Consider the following 15233-nt stretch of genomic DNA (forward strand, 5'->3'; position numbering starts at 1 on the left):
CAAACATGTTATGTGAACCGCTTAGACTGATTGTGATGGTTCGGTCAGCTTCCGCTTCGAACGCTAGCGTTGCCACGTCCTGGGGGCCATCTGGTGGCGAATGAACGTACCATGTCTCCACTTCTATTATAACGTCCAAATTTAAAGTGTCATTGTTTAAGAAGCCATTCTCGTGGACAGTCGAGATTTCTTCTGAGGACGCAGAGCACAGTTCCCTGCGAAACGTTAAGAATTTCACCTTATTTTCTTGACATGGCATAAGCCCAAAATCCTATACAGTATCAATAGAAAACTTTTTCCACACATCACTTTTGAAGCCTGCTGGCTTCCTTAAACTGTATTCGTGACGTAAAAGTTTATCCTTCACCAGCTCTTTAGTTTCCCGTTCCATGTTGACTATCACCACTAGCATCACTCGCTCCTAGTTCGCTGGTGGGCGAAAAAGCGTCGCAAACTCACTACATCTAGCGGCGTACTAACCAACAAACTGACCCTTGCTCACGCTCGAGCGAAACGCGACAATGTAGGACTCTGTTACCCACCACCCGCCGTTCGATCCCCGTGATGTGCGACTACAGGTAATTGTGTTAGTACTGGTAATATCCTCTGTATTTTAAACATTCTATTTGTTACTATCGGTTTTGCTAATGCATTTTTGTTATTATTATTATCATCATTATTTTCTTCTTCTTCCTCCACCGCCCTTCTCAAAATTGTGCGAACTGTGTCGCACATGTGGACGTGGCCCTGTTTTATTGGCGGATGTCCTTCCTAACGCCAATCCTATATGGAGGGATGTAATCACTATTGGCTGCTCGTGTTGTCTGAAAATCAATAGGAGAGTGTTGGGACAAACACAAACACTCAGTCCCTGAGGCAGAACAATGAATCAGAAGCTGTTAAAATTCCCTACCCGGCCAGGAATCGAACCCGAGACCTTCTGAAGCGAAGGGCAATACGCTGACCATTCAGCCAATTTACAATTATACAATTATAATGTACGGGAAATTTCAACTTGACGCTAGGTGGCCTTATAACCTGGTCTTTTCAGAGATGAATAGCCTTACAAGCTTCAATTCGAGAATATATCCATCATGATAGCTCATACGGTGAAAATGTATGAGACTTAAATGGGCGAAAGTTCCTGTAACTTTTGTTATCCACAGGTTTTGGATAAAACAGATATTTTCGGCGATATTCGGAAATTTGTGAAAAATATTATAATCGTGAAAATTCCGTTATTTTTCCACAAACGGTAAAATCACACAAAACGTAAAATATCGGTATATTCTAAACAACTTTCGTTAAGTACAGGTTTTTGATACGGCGAATATTGCCGGAGCAATCTGACATGTACTGCCTTGGCTCCATTAAATTACCAACCCAATTTGTTATTATTGTTACCATTATAATGCATAAGACAACACTCTACTCGTTGCTAGGTGCGTCTTATAACGTGCTACTTTCAGAGCTGAAAACACGTAATTGTCCAATTTCAAAATACCCTTTCCTTATACATATCTGTATCCATAAGCACAACAGCTTGGCGTAAATTTGTTCAAACATCAGACCGCAGAAATACGTAAATTCACACACATTTCAAAACTAATAATGCTAAATAATCTCCCGTGTTTAATGAAAATAATTTTCGGCGCTACTGGAGTTAAAACAGGTAGCCTACACTTCACTGAAATGGCATAAAGAGTGATCTTACCCTGTGCGGAATACCTCCATGTAAAAAAGCTGACGGAATATTTGGCTAAAAGATGACGGAGCCAATCAGAATGAAGCACTCCTTGGCCCCACTGTACATATAGCGTCACTGTACGAGGACATTCTTGCAGCGCCCTGGGCTGCGTAGCGTAGGATTGTAGCACTACTGAGTGTACACGGTCTCGGCTGAAGTGGTGAGGCGTTATAAAGATAGGAGACGGCGATGGCCAGAGCATAGTAACCAATGACCTACTTCATAAAGATTAAACAATGAACGAATAATAAATTAATTCGTTATCCCATTAGGTTCGATAAACGGCTTCATCACTGATCCGACCATCAGGATGGAAACGAATGAGTGCCAACCAGCTGAGGGTCATATGGAGGTGAGATGAACAACACCATCATCTCCTACTATCAAGAAAAATACAATTTAACATCAATTCAAGTTATAGGGTTACTGGTTTGGTGCCAGGGGAACAATAACTATGCATTAAAACGTACTCTCATCAACGACGTAAACATATCGATGGCCTAGTTCTAATAGCACGTATCTGACAATGTTCTTCCTATCCATTATTTTCCTGAAGACTGGTCACGCCTTCCAGCCATTTGGATATACATACAGTCCATCGGAGCAATTTTAGTTATGTTCATTTTCCTACGCATGTGTGAACCTTAAATACATTATAATGTAGGAGGGCGTAACTCCGTGATGCAAACATACATTCATTTTCCGTTACACACAAGCATAGGAAATGATCACAATGAAAATTGTTCTGATGAACTGCATATCCATATGTGGCTGGGAGGCGTGACCAGTCTTAAGAAAAATAATGGATAAGAAGAGCATTGTCAGATAGGTGATATTAGAACTAGGTCATCGGTATCTTCCTTGATAGGCACGTTAAACACTTCAGTCATCTGTATAACTGGTAATTCCAATTTGCTTCTCTTCAGCATCAAAATTTCACCATTTCAGTTCATTATTATGTCAACTTTGTCAATTAAGCAACGTCTCTGGAAGCCATATGTTGCAGTGCTGTCTACCCAGGGTTTGGAACGTATTTTGCTTTCATTCAGTCTACACGTAATTATTATTATTTATTATTATTATTTATTTCCAATTTGCTTTATGTGACACCGACACAGATAGGTCTTATAGCGACGATAGGATAGGAAAGGGCTAGGAACGGGAAGGAAGCGACCGCGGCCTTAACTAATAAGGGATCTTAAATCAATATTTTTATCGACTGTAAAACAATGTAAAACGCAATTAAAGGATCCGAAGTTTGAAATAATGCACTTCTCACATTGCATACACCATCACTTCATAACACTATAACTGTCTGAAATTATTAGTACAGAAATTTAAAAAAAAATCTTACGACAAACTCTTATCACAAAGTTTTATATTTTATTCGTGTATAACAATAAAAACATTACAACTTCAATGATATAGCTTTAAATATTTCAGTGTTGATTACATCATATAATCTACTACACTCATGCGTATCTTACCACTAAATACAAAATACTCGTAGCATATAAAAGTAATCCGTATTATATTCAACTTTTAACATGAAGCATTAAGGTAACCATTAAAGAACAAGATCGTAACAAAACTACTGCGAAAATTAAGTAGATCAGTCATTGCAATGATAATGCAGCCGTTTATATTGATTCTTGAAAGTAATAGGGAGATTAGATATTCCTCATTGAACTCTCAGTTTACGAGAGAATCAGGTTCGTTTTGTCATTATCTGTATAGATGAACACGACAAATTATGATTTATTGTGACAAAACACACAGCAATGCATTCTTTAGATGACTGATGCATACCTCCTACGAAGTGGATGGAACTGACTGTGGATCTGTTTAAATATTGTTAGATGGAGCCTCTGAAGATCAAGCTTGAATCCGGACAATAAAACTTGGCAGGAGTAAAATTCTTATTTGTTCTGAAGATCCTGTCTGAACTGCACAGTCCAATATAATAATTGGTACAATTTCGCGTGTTCTATATTATGGTGAACAGATCAATGCCAAATAGTAAGCAACAGTCATCATCCGGTACTTTTTCTTCCTTTTGGAAAATTATGATAGTACTATGAATCATCTCGGCTTACTAGACCAGGGCCACTATCTCACCGTCAGGTAGCTCAGAAATTGTTCTCACGTATGCTGAGGGGACCTCAAAGCAAACCCTCCCTGGCCTGGCCGGGATTGAACCTGCGGTGTCCGGATAAGAGGCGAGAACGCTACTCGTAGACCGCTGGGCCTACATTCAATTTTCTACATCTAAGGATAGATAAAATATGGGCCTCGGAAGCTATGAAAAATAAAATTATACTATAGTTTTAATGACTTTTTCGGTGAGCTCCATTTGATTTCGACGGTTTTCTACATTTATTTAAGAGATTTCGGAATTTTTAGAATCCCAAGTTCATTATTTTTTAAAGCTTGTTTTCTCCTACTTGACGTGGAATGTCCCGTACATCAGTTATAATCGACATGAACAACACCATCACAACTTAACGGGCACAACTTCCACACACTACCATAACAGTACACTTGACAATAACAACTAACAGCTAGCACGCATTGTATTTACACATCGCAGTGGTCACTTCAATTTGCGTTTAATGGGATGCAGAAGGTTGAGTAGCGCGATGATTGGAGCCTCGAATGCCAGAGACACGACGATCGAGAGCAGGTAGGCCGACACGAAGTAGCCAAAGATCATCATGACCTGTAATCAGAATATAGAGTCGTTATAAAGAAATGGATTTATTTACAACTTTACTATGGACTCTTATCTTCTGTCTAGATACACTATCATTTTTTCTTTATTGGCTTTAGGTACCAGACCAAACAGCCAGCTAAAAATACATTGGAATGAAAAATATAAACAGTAAATATACACTCAGAATACATATACACATATGAATCTTCCATAATATTGTACTTGGATTTCGTAGTTTTAATAATTCTGAGTCCTTACAGAATACTCTCTCTCTCTCTCTCTCTCACACACACACACACACACACACACAGAGAGAGAGAGAGAATAAAGAGGAAATCTAAACATTGAAACTGTAGTATGTTTAAGTATTTTTTCCGATGTTGTAGCACGTCAAACTTTATCGGTGTCCTTTAAGAATATGTAGATTGCATTAAACACCTCTGGTTGTTGGGATGATAAAATGCATTGTATGATGAGTGGTAGTTGAAAGTTGATTGAAAGTAAAGTTGTTATTAAAATTTCCTCTGCACATTATAAAGATTGCACGGGAAGAAGATGTGGTTGAGCTCAGCGATTGCTTGACGGTAGTCACAGGAACAGTAGGCGAGTTTAGGACTCCTATCCGGTAGAGATGGTTTGCAAAACTGCCGTGATAGAACCTCGTGCGAATGAGAAAAGTGACGTATCGGCGACAAGCATTCCATTTGGAGAATCAAAGTGAGTGAGGAGGGCATAGTGCACTACAAGCTGTGTAACCTATAGCAAGTTAATATTTTAATAACTACGGATAGAAGGACTCAGTTTACTCTGGGAATTGTTATTTAGTCGCACATTCGCTCGAAAAGACATGAACGCATGGCATTGTATAAGTTTCTTGCAGGTACACATTTCTTAGAAGCAAATGAATCTATTAATATGTTTGTTGTGGGTATCCGTATAGGAGGTGATTAATGTTTTATAATAATTACAATTAAGCCTAAGTCTGATAAAATCTTACTTGTGAGGAACATACAATCCCTTGCGCTCTTTCTTTTTCCAATTACTTTACATCCTGTGAAAATAATAATCACAACACCACTAGAGTTATTTTTTTGAAATTTCCTACAATCTCTTCACGCCAGCGGCGTAGCCATGTTGAAATACCAGATTTCCTGAGATCTCCGAAGTTTAGCAACATTGGGCGTGGTCACCACTTTGATGGGCACTCATAATGGTATTGGCGAGAGGAAAAGCGGAAAGGAACAAGCCATCCTACTGACCAGTGGTCTCAGGCCGAGCTTAAGGCAAAGACTATCCTGGTCTCTTTTTATACAAATTTAAGTTAAATTTAACACATTTATAGCGTTTGTGAACAAGATAATCCTTTCTTTTTTTCTTTTTTCGCCATACAAGTAAATTCCATAAGTACATATTTTACAATATTTTATTATCATATTTGACCAAAATATGGTAAAAGAGCTCTTTTTTTTTTTTTTTTTTCATGTTAGAATTATTTTAGCCATTATCTAAGTATTAACCCGTTGTTGTGAGGTGGTAATTTTGATTAGTCAATGATTTTTCTTAACACAACTGTGAAAGCATGGTACTGTTAGTTGCTGTGATCTTTGGTCATGTGGAAAGGTAAACAACTGGGACGTTACACTCAGTGCTGTACTGATCCTATGATGAGACCGTGGTACTGCTCAAACGAAAAAACACTGCCTGACAACACTCCAATACAATGTCTTACGAACTATGCGTAGTCACACTAACACAAGCAGGTAGAGGGCCCCTCTCTCCACGCGAAAGATGACCCCTCTAACACGGGCACTGAACCCAGCAAATTACAGTAGTTGTGCAAAGGACAGACAATGGACATTTTTAACTTTTCTCTCAGAATCCTTTCGTCTTCCCTACAGTGAAGCGTGAATTAAATAAAATTTCCTGCGTTCACGGGAAAATTTAATTCACTTTATTGCATTCTAGATCTTTTCATAGGGTGAACAGTGTGGGTGCAATAGGAGCTAATATTAACCATTTTTTAAGAATGATTAATAAAATGCATCTTCTAAGTCATTTTGGTCAATATTTAATTTCTTTGTGGCATACTTCCAAATTTTACTGTATATTTTAATATCATTTAGAGCATGAGTGCATGCATATTTCTATAGTTCTTAGGTAATAGAAATTTAAGTTATTATTATTATTATTATTATTATTATTATCTATATTTTAAAATATATTAAAACTAAAGTCAGTCAGTCCGGCCATTCTATCCGGTCGATTTCCTTTATTTTTAAAAACTGAAAGGTATTCATGCACAGATTTGTCACCAGGTACTATAAATCACTTAACTTCCGCCTTCCTCAAATTATTTGATTTTCAGTTTTTGTCTCTTTGAAACAATCATATCTTTGGTTCTAATTGAGGTACGGAGTTCGTTTTGGCCTAAGAACATTCATTTCAGCTCTTAACTATTCAAATTGGTTGATTCTGAGGAAAGTTATGAGTGCACATTCAATTTGACGTCTCATTTTTTCAACATTTTTTTCTCATTGAAGCATTCATATCTTTCGTTCTAACTGAGGTGGTGCGTTGAACAAATACCATGCATATGGCGAAGTTTTACATGTAGGCATCTTTCTCTTTTCACCGATGTGAATTTGTCCTGACCTTTAATACCACCTTACCAACAGAAAGTCTTCCTGGTAGCGTGTCTAGCGTGGAAACAGGCCGATACTCCTGTAGTATCAATTACCAATCTTCCCTGCTATATCTTTCTTGGAACTAATAGCATGTCGGAGGCGATGTAGATTTGAGCTGATCGCCACGCAGGGGGTGCAACTTCTACCCCCTCTCCCGAAAACGGGACTGCAGTAATAGGCTCCGTGCAGAATGGATGTGATGGGGTAACTTCAGCGCTAAAGGTGGGAAGTACTGGAACATCCGCCATACCCACCGGACCTGACTCTGTGTGATTTTGTCCTCATTTCCAAAGTGAAAGAACTATTGCATGGGAGACTGTTTGGAACAAGAGAGGACAATGACAAAACTGTGAAACATGAGTTAGCAAAATCACACATGGTGAAAGAACTGGTATCCGACATCTCAATGTGTTGTGGACAATATAGGGGGCTACTTTGATGGATCACCGTAAATGTTACAGTACTCTATGGGAATAAACATTATGTAACACAAGCATTTCATGGCTGACAGTTTCCTCGTTTTATATCCTACACCTATTCGGCATTATACATTCCGTAACACCTGGCGCTCCCCACTCCCATCTACATTATTCCATATGTCTGGTAGATCACGCATTCGTACGAAAAAATGTTGCCATTACATTCGTTTTATGTATAGCTTTACATTGCGGTGACTTTGGTCGTACGATTCCAACCACATTGACTACAAGTACAGTATACCGCTATTGTAAAGTCGTTTAACATTTTATCAGTTAAAAGTACTCACCATTGTACCCCTAGCAAGATGAACTGGGGAGTCCATATGCATGAGGACGGACAGCATGATGAGTGGATGCATAAGATAGGCACAGTACGTGATACGACTCAATGGATACAGGGCAGGATGCGACAGAAGTTTATTGATATAACCTGAAAAACAATGAGCAGAATTTCAGTAGGTATCACATCGCAACGTTCAGAGATCAAAAGTTTTAACGTACATTCTAAACAGCAAAAATCGTTACATGTACAAATGACATGAAATTGAAATTCTACCTAGGTATTAATTGTAATATTCTGTTTTATCCTGTCTTCAATCAAGCTGTCATAGTTTATCTCAGTTAATACTAGTTGTACTACCAATCATTGGCGGGTTATTGATAAAACAACCACCATCACCAGGTAGCTGAAGAATATTTCCATCTGAGTGATTAAATTTCGCAATAAACATCCAAATTCTTGAATAACTTCGTTATCATACCTCGCGAAAACGAATTAGACATCGATGGCATTTTCTAAAATGTTTGAATGTACTTTGATTAGACAGAACTAATATTTCCAGATATCTTGGAAGTTTGAAAAAAAATGAAATAATTGCGAATCTCTCCATTGTTACACTATTCCATGAAAGGTAATAATGCAGAAAACACAAAATATCGGGAAGTATATTGTTCACAAATTACCTATAAACTAATATTGTCATTTCGTGTCAGGGCGTATCTCATAATTTGAAAATTTTCAGTTTTTTACCGAGGTAATAGATTGTTTTTCTTTGGCTGATTCTCATTTTTTGAAGTGCTCTACCCCTTATATTTTTCCTCTGATTTGTGTTAACAGAGGATAGTTGCCCAATTGTACTCCCTCTTAAAACAATACTCATCATCACCACCATATCTCAAAAGTTTATTGAAATCCTAAGCAAATTAGCAGTATCATGTTTTTCTTAATAATGTAGTCGTAATACTGAGATATGAAGCACCTATTCTCGGACTAAGAATGAACCTACCAGCAGTTTCTACCGGTCTTTGTTTCCTAACAGAGATAAACAAATGACAATGTGACGTCATAATTGATCGGCCTATAACAAGAATTGGTCTGTTCTTATATTTACTATTTACTTAAAAATAGAACTAAGTGACGTCAAGGAGAACTTGTTTCAAAATAAACTCAAGAGAGGATAAGGACTCGAGAAGGGGAAGAAAGGAGGAAAAATACAATGATCTATGGACTGGTAGATTCGGATAAGGAGGAATTTAATGATATGTTGCACAAAATAACTTCTCATAGTAAATAGTAATTCTTTATTTTGGTCCAATAGTACATCCCTAGTTTTATTCACTTGACATACTTCCTTCATAACCTCTGTAAGCTTCTCACTATCCTCCCAAGAGAGACAAGGCCCCGGTTTAAGTCAACACAGCCAATCCCCAATGACAAATGATGCATGCGCAGCAGTACTTCGTGGACAGGAATAGCTGCTGTTTTGCTGCCCAGCGATTGAACAGTGTACATTATATCCAGAATTCAGTCTAAATGAAAGTTCAGTGTCTGGATTAAAGTTATATTCCAAAGCAGCTGACGATATCCGATTAGCATGGCTCAAAACGGGGTAAAGTCCCAATGGCACATAGTCATTCATGAATGTGTGTGAATCGTCTTCTAAAATATGTCTTAGGTAACGACATTCCAATCCTTCTAGTGGGAAAATTATTGTTCATGGGGGAATATTTCATAAAGGTTTTGCCTGTTTTTCCACATGCTTACTGCCTTGTATTAAATACTCTCATCTTTGATCCTTCTTTAAAATACACCGCTTACAAAACCACAAAATAAAATGGAATTCGACGATTTATTTTGCAAGAAATCTGTAACTGCGACTACCCGTCTGTAGATGAGACGGATCAAATGTTGTTGAGCTACCAGCCATAAGTTGATGATATCGTGATTGAAATTTACAGAAAAGCGTTCACTTCTGCGAAAGATGTCATCATTTTCTCAAAAGTTACCATTCTTAATTAATTTGAAAGTCCTTGAAAACAATACATTAGTGCCAGCATGTTAATACTGATAAAGAAAGCTAGCTACTTCAATGTCCTACATACCAGTAATTCTTGAATTTCTTAAAATTAATTGTTTGCCTCCACATATTATAAAAATTGGATTCATTGTTAAGTTCCTTAGAAATCGGAACGTTTCCCAACAGCTCCTAAACGGAACCAGAATAAAGGCTAATTCTAAGAAATATGTACGAAAATTGTTTAGATTTGGAAATTATAAGTGGAGATAAAGCTGAACAGAGAGTTCGAATACCTCGAATTTTCTTGACAACATCCGATCAAACACTTCCATTTTCTTTCAAGAGGCATAAATTTTCAATTCGCTCGGCATTTTGTATCGCGATCAATAAACCTCAAGGGATGTAATGGTCTGTATTTACCTCCGCCATTTTTAGCCATGGCCAATTAAATGTTGCAATGTTAAGAGAGCGATATTTTAAAGGTGCAATAGTGCCGAAAGGTATTTGTATAGGGAATGCATCGAGCAAGTGGCTGCGTGGTTTGAGTCACATAGCTATCAGCTTGCATTCGGGTGGTAGTGAGTTCGAACCCCCACTGTCGGCAGCCCTGAAGAAGGTTTTCCATGGTATCCCATTTTCACACCAGGCTGTATCTTATTAAGGCCATGGTCGCTTTCTTCCCACTTCTAGACTTTTCCTCTACCATTGTCTCCGTAAGACCTACCTGAGTCGGTGCAACGTAAAGAAAATTGTAAGAATAAAGTACCCTAAATATTTCTCAGTATTATTGTTGTTATTATTATATCTGTAATATTATTAGTAGTATTATATTTGTATTATTGTTGTATCTGCATTATTATTATTATTATTATTGTGGTTGTAACTATTGTTTGATTCAATTCTATAATCTGATTTCGCTCTGTGTTAATTAATTAAGTATCGCTTGCTTTATTGTATTGCATTTAATTTATTGTATATATATATATATATATATATATATATATGTGTGTGTGTGTGTGTGTGTGTGTGTGTGTGTGTGTGTGTGTGTGTGTGTGTGTGTTAGCATCAAAATCATGTAGAGTGAAAGTTACTGCCTAATATCAGATGTGGATATATTACTTGTGATACTACTTTTAAAACAGTGCAAAATATGGTGTAATTCTGTTACAGTAACTGTCACGTCATCGCTCTGTCATTGTATGCATTTAGCGATGAGATAATATTTAGGGAGTTCCTAATTTGCCTGAGGCTATTTCAACACAATATGTAACATTTGTAGCTGGATGGGAGTGACATCATGTCTGTATTTAACTCTGACGTGGGTGTAACACTATGTTACAACTAAAGTCTATATAAAAGGCTGTGTCCTATAGCAGTTAGTCAATTGGAAACCGTTGGAAGGGAAGTGAGGCTACAGTTGGTCAGGGAGTCGGTTGGTAGGAGAGACTTACCATGGAGTGTTGTAGTCTGATGGAATTGGACTCTGAGTGAGTCGGTCAGTGAGACGGATGGTGAAAAGTGATATGTATACGTAATCGTCATTGACCAAATGGATTATATGTTCGGAGTGTGTTTCGTGAATCTGTTCGGTCGAGTTCTTGTGTCAGTTCGGTGACAGTTATCAGTGAATTACTTGTAAAGTTGATTGTGAACTGTGATTATATTTTCAAGCGATGCTATATCTCGTTTGTGAAACTAAAAGAATACTTCACTAAATTAGGTTTGAGATACCTACAGCTGATACCAACTCAAAGGAATACGTCGTAATAACACTCAAAGTGCTGAAGGTACTGTTAAGTGAACCAGTGAGGGATACATTTCTTGTACAATTTTTAAATGTCCGGTCAAGAGGATTTCAAATTTAATGCCTAGAGTTTCTTTCAGTTATAATGTCAAAATTTTATATTATCTTTTGAATTATCGGAGCAGGTCTCACCCGTTAAAGTCAACATTTAAAGAATATATTTTGTTTAGTATCAAATACAGTTTATTGTTTTATTTCAATAGTAGATCAGATAACCTCAAATTTGAATGGGGAAACCAAACTTCAATATCGTTTTCCTAGAATCTACATGTTATGCTGTCAAAGTAAGCTTATTACCTCACACCCTAGAGATATTCAAGATTCTCATTCTGTTATCGTTACATTTATTTGCAGCTTGCGACCGTCAACAATTTTATGTGTAACTAATCAGGTAAGTAATAAGTGTGAGTACATAGTCCGACGATTGAATATTTTATTTCATGAATAATTTAATTAAGTTTAATTTTAAATTGGTGAGTAACCACAAAGGAATGTCGTATATAAGGAAACCCTTCAATAAATATTTACCCCAATGACCACCATGTCTTGACAGGTTTCAGCCAGTAATTTTTAATGAAAACAAAAGTAGTAACCAAGAAATTTTAAGCGAGGATTGGACAGCTTATTTCAAGAGTTTGCTAGAGAGTAGCAATAAATGGAAAATGAATAAAACTGAGACTGATGTACTTACACATGTTGTGAATACTTTTCCTGAAATGACGGCCCAATAAGTACGGATGGAGTATTAGAGATGTTGAAGGAAAGAAAGACGGTAAATCAGGCGCTATTAGTGGAATTAATTATGAATTCTGGAAAGAGCTAGGTAATAGCAGGTAGATGTTGAGAAAAACCACTAAAATATTTGACGACATTTTTGATGGTAGCAAAATCCCAGGATTTGTTCAAGAAGAAATAAAATGTCCTATTTACAAAAGGAAGGGTAAAGACTTTTTTTTACAACTCTCTTTACGTCGCACCAACACAGATAGGTCTTATGGCGACGATGGGATCGAAAAGGCCTAGGAGTCAGAAGGAAGCGGCCGTGGCTTTAATTAAGGTACAACCTCACCATTTATCTGGTGTGAAAATGGGAAACCACGGAAAACCATCTCCAGGACTGCCGACAGTGGGCTTCGAACCCACTCTATCCCGCACCCCTAACCGCACGGTCAACTCGGCCTGTAAGGGATAAAGATCTAAAACAAATAATTATAGGAGTATTTCTTTCTTGGATGCACTTAATAAAATCTGTACCGGGATATTGGCAAAAATAATCATTAAATGGGCGGAGGATTCCTCTATACTCTCAGTATACCAGTCAGAATTCGGAAAAGGAATGAGTACCATAGATAATATATTTATATTAAACATTAATGGATAAATACATAAACAGAATAGGTAGTAGATATTTATTACAGCTATAGATCTACAAAACACTTTTGATTCGGTCAGCAGACGGGCTGTCACTGCGAAGCTTGCTAGACTATGGATGTAAAATAAAATAATTAAGGGCATAGAAGAACTGTATGCAGAAGTGATATGCACGACTAAAGTAAAGGAAGACTTAATGGTAGGAGATACATTCAAATATTGAACAGCAGGGATGTAAATTATCACAAATATTGTTCGTACTAATTATTATAAATACGCCTTGGATAATAAAGGAAAGAAGGATAGGACAACCCCTTATTTATACAATAAAGGCATTCCTGGCCTCGTTTTCACAGACGACATCCTTGTGCTCTAACAGCAGTTGGTATGCAAAGCAGTATTAAGAAAACTACTGAATATTGCAGAATAGAATTTTAAAATTAATATTAAACCAAAAGTAATGGCTTGCAAAGAAAGGAAATAAATTAAAGAGAAAATAAAAAGGTGGTTGGAAGGTGTAGAACTAGAAGTGGTCAATAAAATAGAATACCTAGGAATTACAATAACGTCAAATGGGATGTGAAATTAATAAATAAGACAAACTAAAATGAAAGGAATGGCCACTCTATCTAGCAGGATGTGCATGGTGAGGAAGATGTCAAATAGTGATGAGGCTATATCCTAAATAAATAAAAATTAAATGCGCTTGTGTATGTTCGAAATGTGGGGTATAAGAAAGACCTATATTTTATAAATAATACATTCTACAAAATAATAATGGGTCTACCAGAATGTACAGCTAATAGCGGAGTTAGAATGCTATACAAGCAGATATAGATAGAAAGGTAATAAAATATTGGCAAAGATTAAGAAGAGGAGACGGGAGGAAAATATTGAATTTTACATACCAACACCAGATTATACCTTTAAATGATAATTATTGGGTAATAAAAGTTAAAAAGATTCTTGACAGAATAGAAATAAGAGTTTACTGGGATAAAGTGATTCAGAAGTAATAAATTTCTTTCTAGTGAAAGATATTGAGAATCTGATGATAACGGCAGACTGAAAGGCTGAAAGAACGTTAACGGAATTTTGCAGAATTATTCAAAAATTGTCAAGAAATAAATAAATAAAGTCTTCCGAACAGAGAAGCAATTTGTATGATGTGGTAGCTAATGGGGACATACAAGAATAAGGGTCAGAGAGAGAAACATGATGAAAATCGTTGATTTTGCGAAAAAATAATGGAAGAGGCGCATCTATTGAGAGTATGTGGGGAGACTGGTGAACTTAAGAGTTAAATATCTGGGTAGTGAATATAAAACAAACATTGAAATAGAGAAAGAATACTATACAATACAATTGTTTTAATTATTAAACAAATAGTGGATTACACCGAGAAGAACCGCAAAATATTTCTCTTTTTTAAATATGTATCAAAGGGAAGAAAATAAGCACTAACGAAAATAATGAAGGTATGTTTGTCCTAGAATATGTAACTTATTACATGTAGGAAAAAAAAAAGAAAGAAAAGGGTGATACTTTGTGAAATGGATTTAAACGCTATTAAGTTTAAGTATCATATTTAATGTAGTAATTCAGAAATAGTTGTAACAAGAATAATTTAATGCATGTGTCAAATAAATGGAGTGCCCTCGCTAGTTTCAGACGATCCGGAACCAGGAGATGGGAGTATTCTCCTCAGTTTCAGGCGATCCGGAACTAGAATATGGGAGTATTCTCCATAGTTTCAGGCGATCTGGAACTAGGAGATGGGAATATTCTCCCCAGTTTCAGGCGATCCGGAACTAGGAGATGGGCGTGTTCTCCCCAGTTTCAGGCGATCCGGAACTAGGAGATGGGCGTGTTCTCCCCAGTTTCAGGCTATCCGGAACTGGGAGGTGGGAGTATTCTCCCCAGTTAGGCGATCCGGAACTAGGAGGTGGGAGTATTCTCCTCGGTTTCAGGCGATCCAGAACTAGGAGATGGGCGTCTTCTCCCCAGTTTCAGGCTATCCGGAACTGGGAGGTGGGAGTATTCTCCTCGGTTTCAGGCGATCCAGAACTAGGAGATGGGCGTCCTCTCCCCAGTTTCAGGCTATCCGGAACTGGGAGGTGGGAGTATTCTCCCCAGTT

The 15233-nt window shown here is 37.2% G+C and overlaps 1 protein-coding gene across 1 annotated transcript in view; it reads right to left on the reverse strand.

Moving 5' to 3' along the window:
- Window positions 1-3231: 3231 nt before the first annotated feature.
- LOC136862290 (nose resistant to fluoxetine protein 6) overlaps window positions 3232-15233 on the reverse strand; it is a 202208-nt gene continuing 190206 nt past the window's right edge. Inside the window, exons 14-15 of the mRNA XM_067138874.2 lie at window positions 7911-8053; window positions 3232-4466 (exon numbers count right to left, since the gene is read on the reverse strand). Of these exons, the coding sequence (XP_066994975.2) occupies window positions 4341-4466; window positions 7911-8053 (269 nt within the window). The 3' untranslated portion in view covers window positions 3232-4340. The remainder of the gene's footprint in view (window positions 4467-7910; window positions 8054-15233) is intronic.

This window comes from Anabrus simplex, chromosome 1 (genome assembly GCF_040414725.1).
Source record: "Anabrus simplex isolate iqAnaSimp1 chromosome 1, ASM4041472v1, whole genome shotgun sequence".
Classification (NCBI taxonomy): Eukaryota; Metazoa; Arthropoda; class Insecta; order Orthoptera; family Tettigoniidae; genus Anabrus; species Anabrus simplex.